The 22,656-nt window shown below is 50.6% G+C and overlaps 1 protein-coding gene across 2 annotated transcripts in view; it reads right to left on the reverse strand.

Annotated features, from left to right (window-relative positions):
• R3HDM4 (R3H domain containing 4) overlaps positions 1-11,416 on the reverse strand; it is a 31,510-nt gene extending 20,094 nt beyond the window's left edge. Inside the window, exons 1-2 of one of the 2 annotated variants that reach the window (XM_077805405.1) lie at positions 11,281-11,412; positions 2,264-2,412 (exon numbers count right to left, since the gene is read on the reverse strand). In XM_077805405.1, the coding sequence (XP_077661531.1) occupies positions 2,264-2,364 (101 nt within the window). In that variant the 5' untranslated portion in view covers positions 2,365-2,412; positions 11,281-11,412. Of the gene's footprint in view, positions 1-2,263; positions 2,413-11,280 lie in introns of both variants that reach the window. The other variant, XM_077805406.1, reaches the window with a different exon arrangement.
• Between the last annotated feature and the right edge of the window lie 11,240 nt (positions 11,417-22,656).

Raw genomic sequence — 22,656 nt, forward strand, 5'->3', positions numbered from 1 at the left:
ATGAAAGGAGACTTGGGCTTGGTGATTTCTCCATGTTCCCTGGTGCGATGCATGAGCGTGGATGAAGTGAGACAGCTCTCTCCAGTAAGGGGTGACTACATCAAACCCTGACTTACACTTCTTCTAGCAACATTCCAGGGGGCATCAACCATAGCCGCTGACCCTCTGCACTTAGGCAAGGATCTCAAAGCACTTTAGAAAAGGTAAGTACTATGGTCTCAATTTGAGAGATTTAAAAAAAAACAGCCACATAGAGCACTTTAGGCCAGCTCTGGAAGTTTTGCACTGGTATAACTATTTTGGTTGGGGTGTCATTTTTCACCAAAATAGTTATACCTGGACAAAAGCCCTAGTGTTGCTGTATCAAGATGCCTTATACCAGTATATGTTGTTCCTGTCAGGGAAGGGGAATAAGCTATGCTGGTATAAAGCACCTTTATACTGGTATAACTGTGTCCACACCAAGGCTGTGCAGCTTGAACTGTATCACTGTAGTTAAAGCGGTAGCCCTTGTCTAAACACACAAGTCGTATGTGATTTGTCCAATTTCACGAAGCAGAGCTAGGAACAGAACCCAAGATCCCAGATTTTCTCCCCCGATCTAAAATGGGAGTGGAGGTGGTTAGTAACTCTGATATGTTCATAACTCTGAACAAAACATTATGGTTGTTCTTTCAAAAGGTTACAACTGAACATTGACTTAATACGGCTTTGAAACTTTACTCTGCAGAAGAAAAATGCTGCTTTTAACCATCTTAATTTAAATGAAACAAACACAGAAACAGTTTCCTCACCTTGCCAAAATTTTTTTTTAACTTTCCCTTATTTTTAGTTTACAATTAACACCGTACTGTACTGTCTCTGCTCTTTTTGTTTATCTCCCGCCTGATTGCGTACTTCCAGTTCCAAACGAGGTGTGTGGTTGACGGGTCGGTTTGTAACGCTGGTGTTCGTAACTCTGAGGTGGTAACTCTGTTGGTGGCAACGTTATCCTAACCCCTATAGAAAAGTCACGAGAGAAAGCGTGCACATCTGGAAAGTACAGGAAACCCATTTAGAGATAAAGCTACAAGCTGAATACCTTGCCTGCAGAGCAACCTGAAATTAGTGTATAAAAGGCCAAGCAGGGAAACAGAACTACTTGACCTTCAAAGTGAATACAACTGATAAATGAATGAGATACTCACTTGCTACTGCCCTCTTTGATACAGAGCAAAATGATTCCATCTACATCTACCTGGGCTGTTTGCCAATAACAAGCATTATTGCAATTAAGCACCCAAACAGCGAAAGAAAAAGACCCAGCTTTGATGTATTCACACACTACAGGCTGCTTTGCTTTTATTGATCATATAAATCCATTTTCAAGGCCAGGGTTTTTATATTATGCACACATACAGACCCGGTCTAGCTCTGCGGTAGTTATTTTTTGTCAAGGTCCAGATTTCTTGGTCAAGGTATAGTCAAGGTCCAGACCCCAGAGAGAACAACAAAATAATGATCATAACAAGTAAATAAAAAGATTTCAGGGTCTGTTCTAAAGCATCTGGCAGTCCAGATTTGGCCCACAGTCCATCTACTGACTACCCCTGGTCTAGCTGAACCTCTTGATAAATATTAAACCCAAGCATGAATTTAAGAGGCGTTCACTGAAGATTTAAGTTGACCGTTTTTCTTTAAGAGCACAAAACTTTCCATCTGATTATTTTTTAAAACCTGCAACTGTTACAATTAACACCCAAGATCAAAATAATTTAAGACGTTTCCCTATTCCCCACCCCCCACCCCACCCCCTCAATATCTCTGTGTGTCTGGCAGCACACTGTGCGCAATCAGTTTCACTGTTTGTTTCCCCTTTGGTTTGTGTGGGTTTCCACACAGCAACAGGAGACAAACATTTAAAAAAAAATTAGAAAATTGCACAGCTGTAAAAAAAAACAAAACAAAACTGGCAGAAGGACCGGGGGGGCTGAAACTTTTTTTTTTAATTGTTTGAAACTAACTACATTTCAATTGTCTCTTTAAACGGAGACTAGTTTGCAAGCTTACAGGAGCAGAGGACCGCCAGTACTCCCACCCCCACCCCCACCCCCTCCAATGCTGTTTCCTCCAGTTACTACACCCAGCTTTGTGTCATTGAGGTCCTGCTCTTCAGACCAACGGGGGCCTTCCTTGCACCTGGGGATGATCACAAGGGCACCCACGCAGCATCAGCCAGGTGAGTCACAACATTATGGTGCTTGGGGCCAAAGTTCATGCTCACTTTAAATCTATATCCTCAGCCTGGAGTACTGCAGATCGGAGATCGTCTCTCCCCCACATCTCTCCAAGGTAGCCGGCAGTAGTCTTTTTACTCATCCTCATCCGAATCAGGCCAAGGGCAGGAACCCCCTTGGTTCTAGGACTACCTTCCTGCAATAGAGCCAGGAGAGTCCCACTGAAGCTGCCTTTGAGGCCTATTCTCTGAACTAGTGGATAGAGCACTGGACTGGGAGTCAGGAGACCTGGGTTTTACACCTAGGCTCTGCCACTGGCCTGCTGCAGGAGTCACGTCAGATATGTGCCTCAGTTTCTGCACCTGTAAAATGGTGGCCTTCCTGCGTAAGGCACTTTGAGATCTACTGATGTGAAGCAATGCATAAAAAAAGGATTATTCAATTCCTGGCTCTGCCACTGACTCACTATGTGACCTTGGGCAAGCCACCACCCTGGTCCCCCCTCCCACCCTTCGTCTGTCTTGCCTATTTAGGCTGTGAAAATGCTGCACCCACTGAAGTCAACAGGAGTTTTTTGCTATGGATGTCAGTGGATCCAGGATTCCACCCTAAACTCTTTGGGGCAGTGATGGTCTCTCACATGGCCCTTGTTTGGGTGTTACTGAACTCCAGCTAACCCAGCTTTGATCCACTGAGATCTCTCCTTGCCAATCCCTTTCTGGGACTATTTTGTCTGCCCAGTTTAAGCTGTACGCTGGGGCCCCTGGCTAATGGTTTCATTTTGTTTGTATTATTTATAACATCCCAGGTACAGTAGAACCTCAGAGTTACAAACACCCGGCGTTACGAACTGACCGGTGAACCACACACCTCGTTTGGAACTGGAAGTACGCAATCAGGCAGCAAAGCAAAATACAGCACTGTACTATTTTAAACGTAAACTACTAAAAAAATGAAGGGAAAGTTTAAAAAAAAAAGACTTGACAAGTTAAGGAAACTGTTTCTGTGTGTGTTCCATTTAAATTAAGACGGTTAAAAGCAGGGGTTCTCAACCCTTTTTGTTCTGAGGCCCCCCTCAACATGCTATAAAAACTCCAGGGCTCAGCAGGGCTGGGGAGTGGGGAGGGAAAAATTCAGGGCTCCAGGCCAAGGGTGGGGCCATTGGGCATATGTATAGTTTGACTTCTATTTGGCGGGGAGGGGGGCAAAGGCCGGCAGGGCTCAGGCCAGCTCCGCACCGCACGGTCCCAGGAAGGGAGCGCCACCCCCACCCCGACTCACCTCAGCAGATGGCACCCACCTGTCTGGGGCCATGTGCTGGTGGCTGCTCCCCGAGGGCTCTGCCAGCCCCGGAGCTGGCTCCCCACCTGGGTAGCTCTGATTGGCTGCATGAGGGGCTGGGAGCTGAGAAGCAGCCGCAACCCCAGGCCCCAGCAACAGACGGGGGAATGCCAGGGCTCCCCACTCCATGGCACCACCAGCCAGAGGAGCAGCTGCCCCTCACTGTCTGGCTCTGGCTTCCCTCCTAGGATCTGGCCTGAGGGAGGGCGCTGAAGGAGGAGGAGGTTGGGGGGGTGGAGCTGCCCCCAGGACTGCCCCACTGTAGGTAAGGCACTGCAGTTTGGGGGGGCAACACCCTCATGTCCCCTCAATTCTGCCCATGGGCTCAGGATTTCAGCCCCACGCTGCTCCCGGCTTCGGGGGAGAGGTGGGAAGGAGAGCTCAGGGTTCCAGCCCCATGCTGTCCCCAGCTTCAGCCCCATGGGGGGCGCCAGGGATGGGGCTTCAGCCACACACCGCTCCCAGTTTCAGCCCCACGGGGGGGTGCTGGGGCTAAGGGTTTCAGCAGTGGGGCCCCACAGCCCCCCGAAAGGGCTCGTGGACCCCCAGGGGGCCACAGACCTGCAGTTGAGAACCGCTGGTCAAAAGCAGCATTTTTCTTCTGCATAGTAAAGTTTCAAAGCTGTATTAAGTCAGTGTTGAATTGTAACCTTTTGAAAGAACCAGAACGTTTTGTTCAGAGTTACGAACAACCTCCATTCCCGAGGTGTTCGTAACTCTGAGGTCTTACTGTACTTTGAGATGGCGATTTGATGAGTAAGTCACAGCCCAACTGTGCACAGGTTGTAAAGAGCAATTTACAATTCATGACTCAACTTTATTTAAGATTTAAACCTGCTCCAGCCAGCCTGAGAATCCAAACACAAGCAGCATTGTGCTAGGGTCTGAGACCACGCCAGAGACTCCCAGCGACGGTCACTGCAGGCTACGTTTGGTGTAAAGAGTAAATGGCATAAATGACAACCAAAAAAACACCAAAAACAAATTAAGTTTCTAATAATCCCAGATATTCTTTAAAAAGAATGAAATTGTAATGCAGGGAGTGTCCTGAGAGCGTTCTGTCGGACTCCTGAAGTCTGACTACTCAGAAGGAAGAGACCTCGGGGTCCTTCAATCAAAGCAACTGCTATCTGGATCATGCTAATTCCATAGTGCATAAGGAAGAGTGGCCTCACATTTAAGGCATCGGATTGGGATTCAGGAGATCTAGGCTCAAAGCCTGGCTCTGCCACCAATTTCCTGTGTGGTTTTGGGCAAGACACTTAGTCTCTCTGTGCCTCAATTTCCCCATCAGTAAAAGGGTATTAGAATCCTTCATCTTTCCTGTTTAGATTGTAAACTCCTTGGGACATGGGCTGTCTCTCACTATGTGTCTGGATGCGCCATGCTACTGTAACTAATACTGGCTAAGAATTCCACAGACAGGTGACAGAGTAACAGCCGTGTTATGCATCCGATGAAGTGAGCTGTAGCTCACGAAGGCTCATGCTCAAATAAACTGGTTAGTCTCTAAGGTGCCACAAGTACTCCTTTTCTTTTTACAAACAGGTGAGTTTGATCAGTTACACTTCCCAATGACTGGCATATAATTCACTGGGGAAGACCAGGCAAGGGGAACATTGGGAACCTTCCACAGAAGTCACCTCTATTGTGGAGGTCTGGTACTTTAGCTCTAAGAGTCGTGCTTCAGTGGCAGCTTGAGGTCAATAACATAGGTGGATGGTTTAACCCTCCACATGTACTTATTCAGAAAGAGGAAAAGGCCCCTCCGCTGTAGCCCCAGGAGTATTGCCTGGCTCCACTGAATACTGCCAGTCTGGGGCCCCATTACACATCCCCCCTCATGAAATGTGCATTACATAAATGGGGGCATTGGCACAGCTCCCCTCACCATCTGGAAGATGGGAGGGTTGTGCTGGCAGGTTACCAATTGCAAACAGCACACAGGAATGGGTAGAAGGCAAGGTTTTTAATTGGCTTCCACGTCCTGATTTTTTCTTAAGCAGGGCCACACCACGGAGAGAATCTCTATTGTAAAATCTCTCCCCCCTTCCAACTGGGGCAGGGACAGAGGGTCAGACACGATCTTGCAAAACAGAAGCAGGAAATTGGCGTGACGACAAACAGAAGGAGATGGAGAACCTTGCGCAGTGCTGTAGCTATAGAAGAGAAGTAGAACCTGCACAGATGTCTCTGATATAAGCATGGTTTAAAAAAAAAAAAATCATCCCACACATATAGCTGAACTGGCTCATCATAAAGTTGACGTGCACGGAGCCAACAGGTTTCATTCAAGTGTCTCAAAACCTGTAGGCCTAGAGTTAGTACCAAATAGCTTGCTAAACCCAGGGTTGTGAGTTCAATCCTCGAGGGGGCCATTAAGGGATCTGGGGCAAAAACTGGGGATTGGTCCTGCTTTGAGCAGGGGGTTGGACTAGATGACCTCCTGAGGTCCCTTCCAACCCTGATATTCTATGTATTATACTGTTCAACCATTAAGTGGTACCATGTAGAATACCAAAACCTGCCCTGGTAGCCCAGGGGCCTGTTGCATTATCTGAGATTTGTTTGACTTAAAGAGGATTTTGCAGAAGAGGAAAAATCCAAGACAATGCACGTTCTGAAATCCCCAATTTTAATGACACCTTAAGGCAGTCACAGTTCTCCATAGCAGGGCAAAGAAAAAAAATAAAGAGGACTTTTCCCTCTGACCTCAGCTGGAAAAGTTTTTAGAAATAAACAGGCAAGTTTCACCATAGAAGGCGTGTTCCAAGACTTTGGTGCCAAGTTTAATTTGCCTTGTGCTAGCAGGTTAGCTCTTGCCATTCTGCCTGGTATCCTAGCAAAAAGCACCATGCTTATAGGAAAGCTGGCAGGCTTTTCTTCCTACTCTGAGACTATTTCTATGCAAGGGGAGCACTTTTGCACTGTCACTGATTAACCCTGTTCCTTAGAAGAATATTAGTGTGGAAAATCTACCCCGAGGCTCTTCTGCTGGAAGTTATGGTTTTGCAGTTCATCTTGTCTGTCAGGAATCAAAACTTTCTTCTGATCTCTGCTTCCGGACTGGCACTTGGAAGGGTTTAATGTACCTGAAAGCATTCGTTCTAGTCTGCCAATTCAGCCCTCATCCAAGTCTTTCCCACATGACTTTAGTGGCAGATTTCAAGAAGCAGTAAACCTAGGGGTGAATGCTTTATCCCACTGGAAGGATGCTATTCCTCCCTGATAACGCACAGCACAGCTTGCTAGCTCCAGCTGTTCTTAAGCTCATAGCTACTACGAAGACAGCATCGCCTAGACAGGGCACTGGACTAGGACTAAGGAGGCATGGGTTCAAGTCACAGGTCTGCCACTGGTTTGCCAGCTGACCTTAGGAAAGTCATTTCACCCGTGCCTCAGTTTCCCCCTACCTGTCAAATGGTGATAATGACCTACTTTGAAAGGGATGACTGGAAAGCAGGATATGTGAACTAGGTGTTAGTAGTAGCTACCAAACAGTTCAAGCAGGAAAAAATCCACACCAGAAGGTGACTGGCATGCCTTTTGAAGGTCCTGTCAGAGCGACAGACAACCGGTTTAATACTATGTGGGAATCTACGATCTTCCCCCTCCCTGCCAGCTTTTAAATGGTAACAGATTCATTGTCAGCCTTGGAGACTCACGACCTCGCAAGTCCCTCAGTAACAGGCCCTTCATTTTCAACCCGTGTCAGTAATAGCAGGTTGCCCAGATACTCCGACAGGCAGACCAGGCTCATCATCATGCCAAGGCCTGGTCACAACATCTTAGAAAGATGGCAACATTTTTCTGGCAGCAGCGTGAAGCCAAGCTGCTTTTTCCTAGTTGTCCCAACCCCACCACTTGCTTGGCCAGCGCCTTCCAATCCTTTTCTCCACTTACACAACCAGTGGCCTAGAAAGGGGGCTAGTTCTTGTTACCACTCTTCTCCGCCCTGAAGAGCCCTTCTCCACACAGATCACCTCGGTGCCAGCAGCTTCCCCCAGAGACGCTCTCTGCCGCTGTTCTTCAGCATCACAGCATGGACAGCATTGCTGCTAGAGCGTGTAAAATCTCACCCATCACTGCTTTTTACTCTAAGAGCGAACACGTTCTCATCTCCCACCCTTCGCCCCCCCCCCGGCTGGGTTTGGTTTAAAAATAGGGGTGGGGAGCAGAGCACTCAGCACACTTGTGCAACCTTGAAGTCACTGCTCTAGAGTCCAGCATCTAGCAACAAACAGTCCAAACTTCCAGCCATTTGAAATAGTTTTTGAGCCAGTGCTAAAGCAAGCCACAAACCTCACAATGACACAGATTTCTGCATCACAGCTCAAAAACAGTTCCTTAATGCCCCCCCACAGGTTTAGAGGAAATCATTGGAATCATCTGATTTCATTACAGGAGAGCTGTAAACAAACAGTTTCTGGCCTTTACTACTTTATGAACAGGATATGCTGGAATGGTCCCGAACGCCCCTCACATTAGAAACTGGGTTTGCAGAATTAAGCCTCATGCATCAGTCCCAAGGAAGATCGCTGTTCATGCTAGGACAATAGCCATGGGAGCAGGGCTTCCCTATCCAGTATGGACAGCATCCTCCTTCTAGAAAGCCATCCTATATGGACTATAACCCCCGAGTACAACATGGCTTCCAGACAGATAGGATCTCTAGAGCCCTGCTGGTAACCAGGGTTTTACCCATTTTAGCCTGCACCCGCTAACTGTGGCTGATCCCCATAGCCAGGACCAAAGGGACAGGACGGTCCTGGGGCCATTTCTAACAGGAGCCTCCAACATGAAATTGGTCATTTCAGCAGATGACAGTGGCAGACTCAGTTTCCCCAACATGCCCATGGAGGCAGGTCTGAGCCCCGGACACCCAACAGGCAGAACAAGGAGCACGGGGAGTCAGTAGCTCTGCACACTAAATGCAGAGAGACAGGGACTCCGTGTGACCCCAGGCCCAACTCATGCCCCCTCTCAATGTCCAGCTTTGCTCTCATGTAAGAGGTGGACGATGATGCTAACTTAACTCCATAAAAAGAACAGGAGGACTTGTGGCACCTTAGAGACTAACAAATTTATTTGAGCATAAGCTTTTGTGAACTACAGCTCACTTCATTGGATGCAAATAAATTTGTTAGTCTCTAAGGTGCCACAAGTACTCCTTTTCTTTTTGCGAATACAGACTAACACGGCTGCTACTCTGAAACTTAACTCCATAAAGTATTTGGTGACCTTGGATGAAAGGTGCTATAAATGCAGAGTGCAAACAATAATTAGTTAATTATCCGAGTAATAACCCTGTGTCCCTTATACACCCAATGCTTCCAGCCTGCTGTTAACTAAGAATAGAAAACAAAAGGTCTCATGGTATAAAACATGTTACCATTTCCTGAGATTCATCTAACTCAGCTGGTTTCAGCCTTATCCATACTTGTGATCCCCCTCTACAACAGGAGCTTTCTGGGACCTTCCCCACAATCTAGCCCTGACAAATCACAGGGTAGTTACAACACCCAAGGTTCATTTCCAACTCCCAGGTCGAGACCCCAGGATCTAAAACCAGCTCTGGTGGACAGCCTGAGGTCTGATTCTCCTTCGCCTTAGACTGTGGAGAGGAAGGATTGTTTAGTGATTAGAGCACTGAACTCTGGAACTCAGGAGACCTGGGTTCAATTCCCAGCTCTGACACACCTCAGGCAAGTCTCTTGGTTGCTATGTGCTTCAGTTTCCTCTCTAAAATAGAGAATCCCTCTCTACCACACAGGGGTGTTGCCCGAGTAAATACATTAAGTCTTCGATACTATGGGAACAGGGGCCACAGAAATACACATCTAAACCCCTGGACCACAGAAATACATAGCCACAGCTGTGCTGACCTCACCCCCTAGCACAGACACTATGGTCCTATAACCCCCAGAGTGCAGACAAGCCCTAAACTAGGCAGACTGTGGTGTCATTTACACTGTTTCCATATGAACATGTTACGCAGCCATCCTGGTTGGGGACAGAATACCCACCTAGGACTGCTACATTCAGTGCAAAGCAGGGAAGCACTGGGCTGGGGAATCCCACAGGCAGGAGGTCTCAGGGTTGTCTATATGAGACGGTTGCACTGGTTTTATTCCAGGTGTTACTTGAAACCCATGTACTTAAACCGGTGCAAAAGGCTGTGTGAACACTTATCCCAGTTTAAGCCAGGCAGCTTGTTTCAATTTAGCTTAAAATCAACTGGGAACTGAACAAAAAAAAAAAAAAAAAAAAGCTTCTCCAGAGGAATTTGCCTCAAATTAACTTAAACTGGAGCAACTTCTGCATTTAAACAAGGCCTAACACTTTCAGGGCTGTCCTGCATCACAGAGGCAGATAGCTGGATCACGGGCCCTTTGGAGCTTCAACGAGCCCTACCCAGAGCAAGGTGAAAGGTATTTGCATTCCCTGGTCGGATGATCGGAAGGGAGGAGGAAACAAGAGTAATGACTTTCTGGGTGTCACCAAGACAGAAGGGTGGGGGGGAGGGAGTGGCCTTAGCACCTGTGCCGGGTGAAGCAGAGGCCCTAGACCTGTATGGGACCAAGGTCTCCTTGTAGAGGGAAATGAGGCAGAGGAAACCATTGGCTGTTCCAGTCTCTATAGGGTACCAGGACACCCTCTTCTCTAAAAAGAAAAGGAGGACTTGTGGCATCTTAGAGACTAACCAATTTATTTGAGCATGAGCTTTCCTTTTCTTTTTGCGAATACAGACTAACACGGCTGTTACTCTGAAACCCTCTTCTCTGTAGATCTGAGCACTTGTCAACTGGGCATTAAGCAAAATGACTGACATCCACCAGAGGCTCAGTGACGTGCGGCCTGGGCTCAGTCCCCATGGGGTGCAGGATTGGGCCACAGCGCTGTGGGGCGCACAGCCTTGAGACCAGAAGACTGGAGCCATTCAGGTTCACCTGCCTGGGGGTGGGGGCAGTTCCTCTTTTCTGTCTGCCCCCCTTGGGGCTTACAAGGGGTGGGGTAATATGGTACCAGAGAAGGGTGAAGGATACTAAAATTTATCACCACTAGGGAGAGTGATGCCCCCACCCTCAGAGAGGGGGAATCTGACCAGGTGTGGGGACTGAGCCCCTCCCTCCCTGGGGTTGGGGGGCCGAGAGAGGGGATCTCTCTTATGTGGGAGGGAAACAACCCCCAGAACCCCCACCCTGAAAGGTGGGATGATCTCCCCTGTGCAGACAGGAACACCCCCCACCCCCGGGAAAAGGAGATCTCCCCTGTGTGGAGAGGGAACCCGCCCCCAGGCTGCCCCCCCTCCCAGGGAAGGGGGCTCGGGATCTCCCTGGGGGGCAGAGAACCCCCACTCTGGCTGCACCCGAGAAGGGGAAGAGTTCTCCTGTATATGGACCCCTGGGGAAGGGAGCCCCCCAGGGACAGACGAGGGAACCCCCCAGGCTGCCCCCCCCGGCAGGGCCCCCCCCAGGGACGGACGGGGGAACCCCCGGGTTGCCCCCCGGCAGGGCCCCCCCCAGGGACGGATGGGGGGAACCCCCGGGCTGCTCCCCCCGGCAGGGCCCCCCCCAGGGACGGACGGGGGAACCCCCGGGCTGCCCCCACCGGCAGGGCCCCCCCCAGGGACGGATGGGGGAACCCCCGGGCTGCCCCCCCCCGGCAGGGTCCCCCCCCAGGGACGGATTGGGGGGGACCCGGGGACCGCCGCCCCACTCACAGGTAGGGCTCCTCCGGGGCCCGCCCGCCTCCGGCCTCCCGGCCCGTCAGCACCACCATGGCGGGACCGGCCGAGGGAGGCGGCCGGGCGGCTCCGCTCCGGATAAAGCGGCCGCGGTGCCAGCCCCGGGGCTCCCCCCCCCCGGAAATCGCGTCAGCGGCGGGGCGGGCCCGGGGGTTAACCCCTGCGGGCCCGGGGCGGGGCAACAGAGACAGAGGGGGCAGCTGGAGGGGGCAGGACGGGATGGGGCAATAGAGACGGGGCAGCAGGGCCTGGGGGTGCGGCAGGTCGTGGGGCAACAGAGACAGAGGGGCAGCAGAGGACGGGGGGGCAATAGGGCGAAAGGGGCAGGATGGCCTGGGGGTGGGGCAGGGCGTGGGGCAGTAGAGACAGAGGGGCAGCAGGGTCTGGGGGGGCAGCAGAGGACGGGGGGCAATAGGGCAAAAGGGGCAGGATGGCCTGGGGTGGGGCAGTAGAGACAGAGGGGCAGCAGGGCCTGGGGGTGCGGCAGGTCGTGGGGCAATAGAGACAGAGGGGCAGCAGGGCCTGGGGGTGCAGCAGAGGATGGGGGGCAGGATGGCCTGGGGGGGAGCGTAGCATGGAAGAGGGGTGCAGCGTGGCTTGTGGGCAGGATGGGGCGTAAGGGCAGCAGACCCAGGGCAGGAAGCCATGGCGGGGGCGTGGGTTGGGGCAGGGAATGGGGCGGGAGCAGGGAGCTCAGCAGAGCATGGGGGTGGGGAGCATAGTTTCAGGGCAGCAAAGTTTGGGGCAAAGACTGCAAGGTGTCCCGGAGCACAGCAAAGGCTTGTGGCCTAGCACAGTTCTTACACACACACACACACCTGTGCACCCACACAGTCAGACAGGTGAGGCCCTGGGGGAGACGGTGGGACAGGTTGGGGGGCAGTGCCATCCATAGGCTCAGTTCTACCTCTCTCGGACCCTAATGGTTTTACCTACCTGGGCTTCCCCAAGGTCTGGCCAAGATTAGGGCCACCATATTTCCCAAAGGGAAAAGGCGACACCGCGTGGGGTTGGCCCGAGCTGCTCGCCCGGCCCCCCTCCCTGCATGGGGCTGGCGTCGCTGCTCACCCAAACCCTGCCTGCCCCATGCGCCAGGCTGGGGCTGGTGTTGCTGCTTGCCAGAGCCCTGCCTGCCCCCTGCCTCCCACCCTGCCCAGGACTGGCATTGCCACTCACCACCCTCCCCGGACACATACTCCCGCATCCCAGGGTTTTGGACCAAAGTGGCCATTTTGTCCCGTTTGCTCTTGCCAACTTGCCCGGGACAGCTTAAAGAAGGGACAGTCCCGGCCAAACCGGGATAGATGGTCACCCTAGCCAAGACAATGGTGACAGTGGGTTGGCAGAACGTGCGGAAATCATGAAAGAAGTGACACCTGCTCCAGAAACTGAGGGTCCTTTGTTGAGGGGAGTTAAATCATTAGTGTCCTTTGTGCCCTGCGGCTCCAAAGCTGCTTTTGGAACCCCCAGTCAGCAGCCAACACACCATGGAGACTGTGCCCTTCCCTCCCTGACTATGCCATTTGGACTCTCCGCCTGCTCCCCTGTAAGATCATTTGGAAACACCAGCTGGACCACGTTACACTGGAGAGGCCTCTCGCCTTCAGTTTCTTTGTGGGTTTCAGTGTATAAAGCCCTCTATGGCCTGAGTCCTGGCTTAGACAGTTTGGGACCTCAGAGTCTACCTCTCCCTCTTTACGCTCCATCTTCACAGTTGAGATCAGTTGGCAAACTATTGCTAACAGTTGCCAGTTCTGAATTCTGGAAGGGGCGCTGGGCGTTCCGGGCCATGTGTCTACACTGGGAGTGCTCTCCCTCTGTATTAGACCAGCAAAGCGCTCCTGGTGTGGACACAGCTCTATTGGCAAAGCTGTCCTTTTGCCAGCTTACCTTAATCTACATGCAGCCCGAGTAATACGCGCTATTCCATTAAAAGCACTGCTTTGCCTGTACAACTGCGTCTACACTAGAGGCCTGCGCCAGCCCAGCTCAGGCAGTCTGCCAGCTACGTTGGACAAAATCTATAGTGTGGACATGGCCTGTGCGGGGGGACAGCCTCTGCCCTGGAATTTGTTCCCCCAGGAGTCTGACAGAATCTGAGTTTGTGGACCTTTATCCTCTTTTGTGCCCGAGAGGCTGGTTTGGATGGTTGGGCTTTGACATCCTTGAATGGAAAGTGCTAGGATGGGATGTGCGCTATTACTCAATCCAGAGGAGGGTTCTATGGTAGCACAGTTAAGCTGGCTCACTGCCCAGGCCATCTGAAGCAGAGTTTGTGATGAAAACCGTGTGCAGCACAGCTGCACCAAGCAGGGCTGTTGTGTGTGTGATGCCGCTTTCCTCAGCTTCACCTTGGTTTCATTATTTTTTCAGCAAGATGGGCCTACAGGCCTTTTGCCCTGCAGTGGCTGAAAATGAAAATGATATTTGTGTTTGCAGCTGTACTGAGTTTGCTTTGACATTGACATACCGTTAACCTCCTATATTCGCTCTCGGTTCCCCCTCTTTCCATTCCCAGGGCTGTACTTTCTCCCTAGAAATGTGCCCTCTCAATCACATGGGTGAATTAAAGGTATGATAGAGTCACAAGAAGTTCAGAGAAACATCCCACTTTTGAATACTGCTGCAAACTCCCTGGGTTTCCAAAACTGGGCTGGGAATCTGTCAGTCTAGTTGCCAGCACCACTGTATCCGAGCATCTACTCGTGTCTCTGAGGCCTTGTCTACAGAGGAAAATTTACCAACAGAACTATCCTGATGTAATTAGACTGCTGTAGTTATTGCTATAATAAGATTCCAAGGTGGTCACTCTGTCTGTGTGTGGCCAGGGATTCATGGAGATTGGGGGTGGCTCTTATATTTTCCAGACTGGTTCTGTCATGTCTTGCAAACAAGCTGGACTGTAGCGATGAACCCAAACCCTGGATCTTTATCTTGAACTTGAAGCAAGTTCAGCTCCAGACCTGAATTTCATGGTCTAGGCGTAGCTCTATAATGGATCGATCCAGAGCCCTGGATCCAAACTTGGAAGTTTGGATTTGAATCCTGAGCCAAAATCCACAGCTGGAGCCCACTTCTAGTACACAGGAAGGGATTCCTTTCCCTTCTCTGCCCATCCCTGTATCCCAGTTATAGGGTAGTAAGGATCAGCAGGAGTCGGACAGAGCTAATAGTTTCCTAAATGAGACGCGCTCTATACACAGCAGTCCTCTCCCATCCTCCCCTTCCCTGCTTTCACAAAGCTCTCATGGACACAGTTTACTGAGCCTCCCGCTATCTGTTGAGTTCTGCTGTGAATAGTTGCATCTGTATTTCATACCAGGCAGAAAAGTGATCGTCCATATTGAACTACCTAGGTACCACCGTGTGGCTGTGGCTGGGTACATACCTCCATGTGTCTGTGTTGCTGGAGGGGTTAGCCTCCTGGCATGTCTGGGCATGGGATGTGGCAGCTGCTGAGCAGTACAAGCCAGCACTCTTCAGTCTTTTAGGACAGGAAGCAGCAGCCTGCAGCCAGTTGAAACGGCAAGAGGAGGAAATTTCACCAGTTACCTATATTGGAAACCCTCGTCTTGCATAAAGGCCCCGAACCATGGAAGTTAGGAGCCTAAATACCATTGAGGATCTGGGCCAATGTCTCCTGTGACCTTTAACAAATTAACAGTGTGCCAGATATATGTATCATGTGTACAATACATTCCCCCCATAAACAAAATAAGTTTGGAGATGCCATTACCAATGTTCCTGCTTCATAACAGCATTAGGACATGCCATAGTCCTTCCATTCTGGGTTTAAATCTTCTTTATCTGGAGCGACACAGCCGTGGTATCATCTGGTGATTGTATTTGTGTTGATTGTACTCTTCAGTCTGCCCAGTGAGTAGTTCTAAGGGCTTTTTTGTTTCACAGTCAGTGTTTTCTTCACTTGCTCTTTTAGCATCACAAATCATATTTTTGTCAACAGATGTGATTGCACCCATATGAACAGTCCTTGGGTGTCTGCAGATTCACCTAACTGTCCATTCTCTGTCTGAATTGCATATTACCTGAGTTGATCTGCTAGTTACATCACCATGCCAGGGGGCCACTGACCTCTTAAATTTTGCATAATTATGATGGAGTTTTTTTGTGAGATTTCAGAGTTCTGGCATTTATAACATAGAATGATTTCAGTTGTCATCCATCCATCCAGCTCTGTTTTATTTTGTTGTGATCTGCAGCTCTAGGCATTAAAAGAGACTCCTTCACAAGTAAAAACTAAAAAAATAAATTAAATAAACAACCCCAGTGAGGACCTCAGTGTTGCATCTCATCCCCTTGTTGTATACTAACATCAATCTGAATCCCTTATCAGAGCACCGGCTGCTGAGTTGCCAACAGCATACTTTACATGCCCATAGGGACACAAAGGAAACATAAGAGGAATGCTGGACCAGATCCTCAGCACGACCCCACTGATGTGAGTGGAGTTGTGACATACTGACAATATCCTGGACAAACCTTATGAAGTTAAGATAAACTCTAGTGAATTAATGTTAACCTGACTGAATTAGCTGTCAGACCTCTGGGGCCATTGTGTTAAAAGTGAAAATTGTGTATGTGCTATTGTGGAATTGTCCGTAATGCCTGTAGGAGGAGATGGATGCTAATATAGGTCCTCCAGTATCAGTCTCTTGGAAGCCACCCCCAGGATCTCTTTTCGACCGGGTGTTCTGGTCGAAAACTGGATACCTGGTTACCCTACCCAAGAGAGGTGACAGCCAGGGGAGCAGGAAGCCTGGGAGTGGGTGACCTGGCTGGACCATTGAAGGGAAATACAGGTGCACTTGCCCTGAATTGTGACAGGAGTAATCCCAGCTATGGATCTGGCCCCTGGTTTTCTTGTTTTTTGCTCGTTTCAGAGTTAGCGGCGTGGCTTGTTTTCTGAGGATTTTGCTGCTGTAATTACAGGTTTCAGCCAGAGGAAAGGAGCCTCTGTGCTGAAGTGGTATATTAAAAAAAACACTCTTTTAATTTCAGAGGTTCACACTCTGCAGCCTGTTGTCTTGTTATCTCAGCAAATATCCCCTCTCCCTCCAATCTCTGCCGAAGGTTTAACAGCTTATAACCAAGCAGGTTCTGAAAGGTGTCAGGCAAAATAAAGATCACCAACAACCTCAGCCAAGTCTAGGCATCCCCTCCTTCACCCGCTGATGGGAAGGACAGAATGCCACAACTCTCCAATCCCTGGGGGGCTGCCCATTAAACAACACCTCCAGAGGAACAGCAGAATGTTAGTGCTGGCTGTCCACCTGTCGGCTCCAAGGAACCCACCTCTCATCCTCTGCTCCCTGCAAAATGCTGGAGGCCAAACTATTGTGCAGCCAGCAGGAACCAGACAGTAGGATGCGGTTTCTTGATTCCAGTTCAAATCATCCATCTCCTGCTTGCGGTAAGTTTCAGAGTCATGGCGAAGGGATAGGAAGTTGGCCAGGGTATGTTTCCAAGCCCCTATGTAATAGGCCAGCAGCATCTGGCTGGTGGTAGGTGTTAAAGCTGCTGGGAAAGGGTTAAGTGGGTTTAGCTGCCTCACTGAAGCAGGTGGCTCACTACCCCACCTGGATGTGAGAGGGGTGGGAGTGAAAGTCTGGGGAGAGAAGATCTAGGGTGTGGGCTGAACAGTGCAGAGGGAGGAACTCTAGGAGCGGCCAAGCCTGGGGTGATGGTTTAAGGTGAAAGTTATGTGGCCTTATTAACAAGGAAATGAATAATGATTAACTTCAGCAGGAAGGCGAGTTTGTGGCCCTGTGAAGTGTGTGGACTATGTTTCTGAGGAGGTCAGGACATGCTCACCCCCTGAAAATAGGGATTTATAAAGGAAACTGCCTTTCTTGCTACAGCATCACTCCTGGACTTTATAAAGACTTCGGCTGTAGCTGGCTTGTGTGTGTAGTGCCCAGTGGCCCACAGCAAAAGTCTTTAAAAGCCATGCAGCCATTTTAAGGCACCTTTATAACAACTAATTACCTTCCCCTTGGAGGAAAGCTGCACAGCTCTGTTCTTCCTTTGGGCTGGGAAAGAGAGAGAGAAGCAGAACGGCCTGCAGAGAAAATTGTCTTCAGAGGAAAGAACAGGCCTCTTTACTAGCGATTTAAACAGTCGGCTCCATTCCCTTTTATATCTGGCGGAGGCAGGAACAACCTGTTCACTGCACTGCTAAGAGATGGGACCGTGGGCGATGGGTAGCATGGGCAGGGGAAGGCTGTGCCTTGTGTGGCCCTGCCCACACTCCACCCCGAGGCCCCCTCCTGCCTGTTTCCAGTTCCCTTCCCGCTCTCCTGTGGCCAAGAGGCTGGGGAGGCAGGCTGGGGCTGGTGCACACAAGGCCCGGGGCACCGGGGCTGGGCTACCCTGCGCCGCCTGTCCGTACGCCCAGCGTTCCAGGACTGGGGGTGCTCAGGGGGGCCGGTGGCCACACACGGGGGGGGGGGTGCTCCGGGCTCTGGCAGGTGAGGGGGGGTCAGAAGGGGAGGAGCGGGGCAGAGGTGGAGGGGCTGGGAGCTAGCCTCCCCCAACAACACAGTCACCCACCGCCCATGGATGGGCCTCTCTGTGCATGAAGGGAGAAAAGGGGCTTTAAACTACCTTTGCCCCCCTCATATTCTGGGACCATGCCAGAGCCTGCTCAACCCCTGGTGTAAATTACTAACTCACAACTGACTTACTATGTCCCGGTAAGGCCGTGCATTCTGGCCATCCCCACAATCCACTCCTATCTTGGGAGCGGGACATAGAGCCCTTCTGCCAGACCGGCACTGGGCCTTACGCATGGGGGATTCTCGGGCAGCCATGTTCCCCCACTTTCAGGCCCCTTTCCACGGCATAGAGAGGCCTTAATGTAAGAGAGAATGAGGGCCATCAGGTGTAAGGTTTGTAAAATGAGAATATCCCCGATGCCAGAGGAAACCCTTGGTGGCTGAGGGAAAGGAATGGGGTGTCTGTCTATGGATCTTGACTCCAGCTCCCTTCTATGCAGCCAAGATAGAGTAATGAGAAATTTTTCTCCTGCCGTCTTCTCCTGCATGTTCACCATTTGCTGATTTTTTTTTTTTAAGGGCCACAGTAAGTTTTCACCTCTTGCCCTTTGCTGCCAAGTCAGAGGAACAAAGACCACAGGCTGGATTAAGCCCTACCTGCACATTTAGTCAAGTCTTGACATTGTCCTCAGGTTTGGGAAATATCCCCATTTGCACGAATTCAAATCAGCGGCGTGGGGTTTTATTCCACGAGAGAGACTCACCCTGGCAAGGAAGTGAGTTAGAGGCAGAAACTGAGACTCCCATCACTGCTAAACTTTCAACACTTGCTATTGCACGACTCCCTTGAGTTTAGGCTGGGATGTTTCTCTTCTACAGAAACATCCTAGATTAAAATTTGGACCCCCACCTTGGAAGGATGGTCCGGTGGCAAAGGCACTGGACTAGAACTCAAGCTAGGTAGGCTCCGTCCCAAGCTCTGCTACAGACTCCATCAGTGATCTTGGTCAAGTCACTGAAGGCTTGTCTGTTCAAACAGTTAATGCATGAGAAGCAGGGTGTAAAACTAGGCTGTGTGCACTCCACTCCTGGGCACTAAAGGTGCTGCGGTGTGCTTTGAAACGGGGTAGATGCAAGAGCAGTGGGGAAACCTTCGAGCGCAGCAGCATGGTCCACCTGGACAATTAATGGCCAGCAGTTAGCAGGAGGTAGTGTTACACCTCAGCTTGCCGCGTACTAACTGTTAGTATAGACAACCCCTAAGTCTCTCTGTGCCTCTGTTTCTCCTTTGTTGGGAAAAAAAGGGGACAACAGCACAATCCGTCCTCTCAGGGGATTGCAGGGAAAAACACTGTGAAGACTGTGAGGTATTTGGATTATACAGCAAGTGAGCCATAGAAGCACTTCAGCTAGGTAGGTGCAGCTCACTGTATGAGCCTTTTGTTGTGCATTTTCTCTAGTGACTGTTGTGTTTCCATCTCTGGAGAAAGCACGTTGAGGCAAAGAGCCTGTAAGCGACATTTTCTCCACTTCTCCTCCGTTATTCAGCCTCATGCCTGCCAATCCCCCCAAGACGTCCTGGATTTCCTTTGTTGCCTCGTGTTATTTATTTTGATAGCGAGCCGGACGCAGTTAATCCTTCTGGTCCACGGCAGGGAAAACATCACCGGCTGTGTCAGAATCGCGCAAACGGAAGCCAAGGCCCTCGGGCAGAGCAGGGATTCAGAAGGTGAAAAGGGCCTCCCGCAGTCTCTCAGCAACCCCCTGAGGGACGGGCGTGAAGGGTGGCCTCCTCTCTGGTTTGGGCCAAATGCAGAGGAGAGAAGTGAGGTGGTAGATGTTAGACTCCCTTATGCTACATTATTAGGATGATCCGTAGTCTGGTAACACCGAGGAGCCTGCACAGACACAGGCCAAGCACCCAGCCCGTCTTTACAATCTAAGTGTAAGACAAGTGAGAACCAATGGATATAGACAGACAGGGAGTACAAGGAAGCACTCTTGGTCTGCACTCACCCTCCCTTAGGCTTTCAGGCCCCGATTCAGGAAACCACTGAAGCACGGGCTTAAAGTGCTGTCCTGCAGAGGTCTGTTTTCCTGACTCCGGGCCTCAGACCACCCTTAGATCTACTCACACCCCCATGCCCCCGTGTAAAGCCTTTGGTGTCACTCGCACGGTGAGGTGGGGGACATTAAAGCAAGGAGAGGGCTACTTGAATCTACTTTGTCTTACATCCGTCTGCTCATTGCTGTCTAGCTGCACACCTCTGCCCTGCTCCCCACTGCATTTGTCACACTAGACTCATGCCGTAGGACAAATTCAGAAGGGATGTTAAAAGGAGGGAGAGAGGGAGGGTTACACACTGGAAAGTGGATGGGGATTTACGTAAGTCTTGAGTGGACGTAGGCTGAGCTGGGACCTCTATGCTGTTGGGACAGGAACACGTGTCATTTCCCCCTGTTTCGTGCTCACCTCTGAAACTGGCCAAGCAGCATCCATAGAATCATAGAAGATCAGGGTTGGAAGAGACCTCAGGAGGTCATCTAGTCCAGCCCCCTGCTCAAAGCAGGACCAATCCCCAACTAAATCATCCCAGCCAGGGCTTTGTCAAGCCAGGCCTTAAAAACTTCTAAGGATGGAAATTCCACCATCTCCCTAGGGAACCTATTCCAGTGCTTCACCACCCTCCTTGTGAAATAGTGTTTCCTAATATCCAACCTAGACCTCTCCCACTGGCAACTTGAGACCATGGCTCCTTATTCTGTCATCTGCCACCACTGAGAACAGCTGAGATCCACCCTCTTTGGAACCCCCTTCAGGTAGTTGAAGGCTGCTGTCAAATCCGCCCTCACTCTTCTCTTCTGCAGACTAAACAAGCCCAGTCCCTCAGCCTCTCCTCATAAGTCATGTGCCCCAGCCCCCTGATCATTTTCGTTGTCCTCCGCTGGACTCTCTCCAATTTGTCCACATCCCTTCTGTTGTGCGGGCCCCAAAACTGGACGCAATACTCCAGGTGTGGTCTCATCAGTGCTGAATAGAGGGGAATAATCACTTCCAGCCTCAAGCTGTCTGTGGTGCAGTTTGCACTGCAGGGACATATGTGAGCAAAGGCTTATCCCCTTTGTTACTTTGAGCTCGTTGCCACCCCACGGAACCTCCTGACGGTGAGGCACGGTGCTGCAGACTCTCTGCCTCAGTTTCTCCAACCAGCATTTCCAGCCTCCTCTGGTGGTTTATGTGGTTCAGCCTTCCAGCCTGGCCAAGTTCAATCCCCTTCCGGGAGGGCAGAGTCCAAGGTCATAACCCAAGCAAGTGCAAAATGAAAGTTTTGTCCCTGCGGGGCCTAATTCTAAGTGTAGCCTCTTTAGGGTCATGCATCCCTGCACCCTCTGGGCTCAGATCTCAGTTGCTTTCCTGCTGCTGCTGGTGGGAGATGCCATTGTCAGGGCCTGGCTTAAGAACCTTTGGCAGGTCCCCAGGTCCCTCCTAATAGTTCCCCATCAGGGCCTGCCTTCCCTCCCCACTTCCGGGCTCCAAACCAGCTTCTCTCACCATTGATCTGCTCTCATCCCCCGAGGAGTGGGCTCTCTCCTTTCTTGCCTCTACGGGTGGGTGCGGGGAGGGGGCTGATAGAAGCTCATTAACCCTTCCAGGTCCGTGTGGGGTTTGTCTCCATTCCATACTGTGACTCTTTGAGAGCCGAATCCAAAGATGACTGAAGCCAAGTGGAGTCTTTGCATTGATTCCTGGGAGCTTTGGGTCTGGCCCTGGTCTGACTCAGTGGGAGCCACTCTGGGCTCTAAAGGAATTTGTGGCACTTGCTAACTGCATCCTCGGTCTCACTGCTGCCAGGTTGGTTTGGATGCTGAAAAACCCTTGTTCCTTGCACTGCTTCCAGTCTGGATCTCGCTCATTCCAGCCACTGGAGCTTTGAACGAGGGAGTTTTTGGATAAGTAGTTCAGGGCTCTGTGGAGTCGTGGGGGTTCGGCTTGATGAGGCCTCCATGCTTTAACTGCTGTAAAATATCCCAGCAGAGAGACTAATGTTCTGAGTTCTCAGTGGAGAGCTCTAGACCTGGCATTTAAATGACTCATTGATCCTTTGTGGACACCCCCTTGCATGTGCCTTGCAGGCCCTGATAAGGAGCTGACACAGCCTGCCACCTTTCAAAGGGCACCTGCCACCTTTCAAAGGGCACTCCGGCTTCTCAGTGGGGGTGAGGAGTGTAAAATTGACAAACAGGCCATTGCTGCAAAAACTGGTTCACATGTTCCTAGCCCCATGTCATTGCTTTGGGACATTACTTCAACCGGAATTGTGGGTCAGGTCCGAGGGGTATTGAATATGTGTGATCGTGGGGAGTTCTGCCCACACGTTTTCCTCCCCCTACCTCAACATAGCTGTTAAGGAGGGGGTATTTTAGATGCATGCCTGGGGACCGGTTGATCATTGTCCTGCAGGTTGTGCAGAATCCAGAGCAGAATGCTCCCACTTCGCACTGGTGTAAATGACTGCCAAAGGTGCAGACAATGAAGAATTGGGCCCACAGTGCAGGGCATGGATGGATCAGGCCCCTGGTGTTCTCCGTCCATGCTGAGCTACTGTCATCTTAGAAAGAAAATGGGACAAGAGGAATGAAAAGGAATCAGATTACAAACCGCAGTGGTACATCCGCCCAGAATAGGAAGACAAACGTTAGGCAAAATCTCCTATTTACAGAGCATTTTAACCCACTGTGTGTGCTGCGAGGGCAAAGATCAGACCTGTCATTACCACCACCTTATGTAAAGATGAAAGTCTCTGCAGGAGTCTGACACTTTAAAATGCTTTTCTTG

The sequence above is a fragment of the Eretmochelys imbricata genome, chromosome 25 (assembly GCF_965152235.1).
Source record: "Eretmochelys imbricata isolate rEreImb1 chromosome 25, rEreImb1.hap1, whole genome shotgun sequence".
Taxonomy (NCBI): Eukaryota; Metazoa; Chordata; order Testudines; family Cheloniidae; genus Eretmochelys; species Eretmochelys imbricata.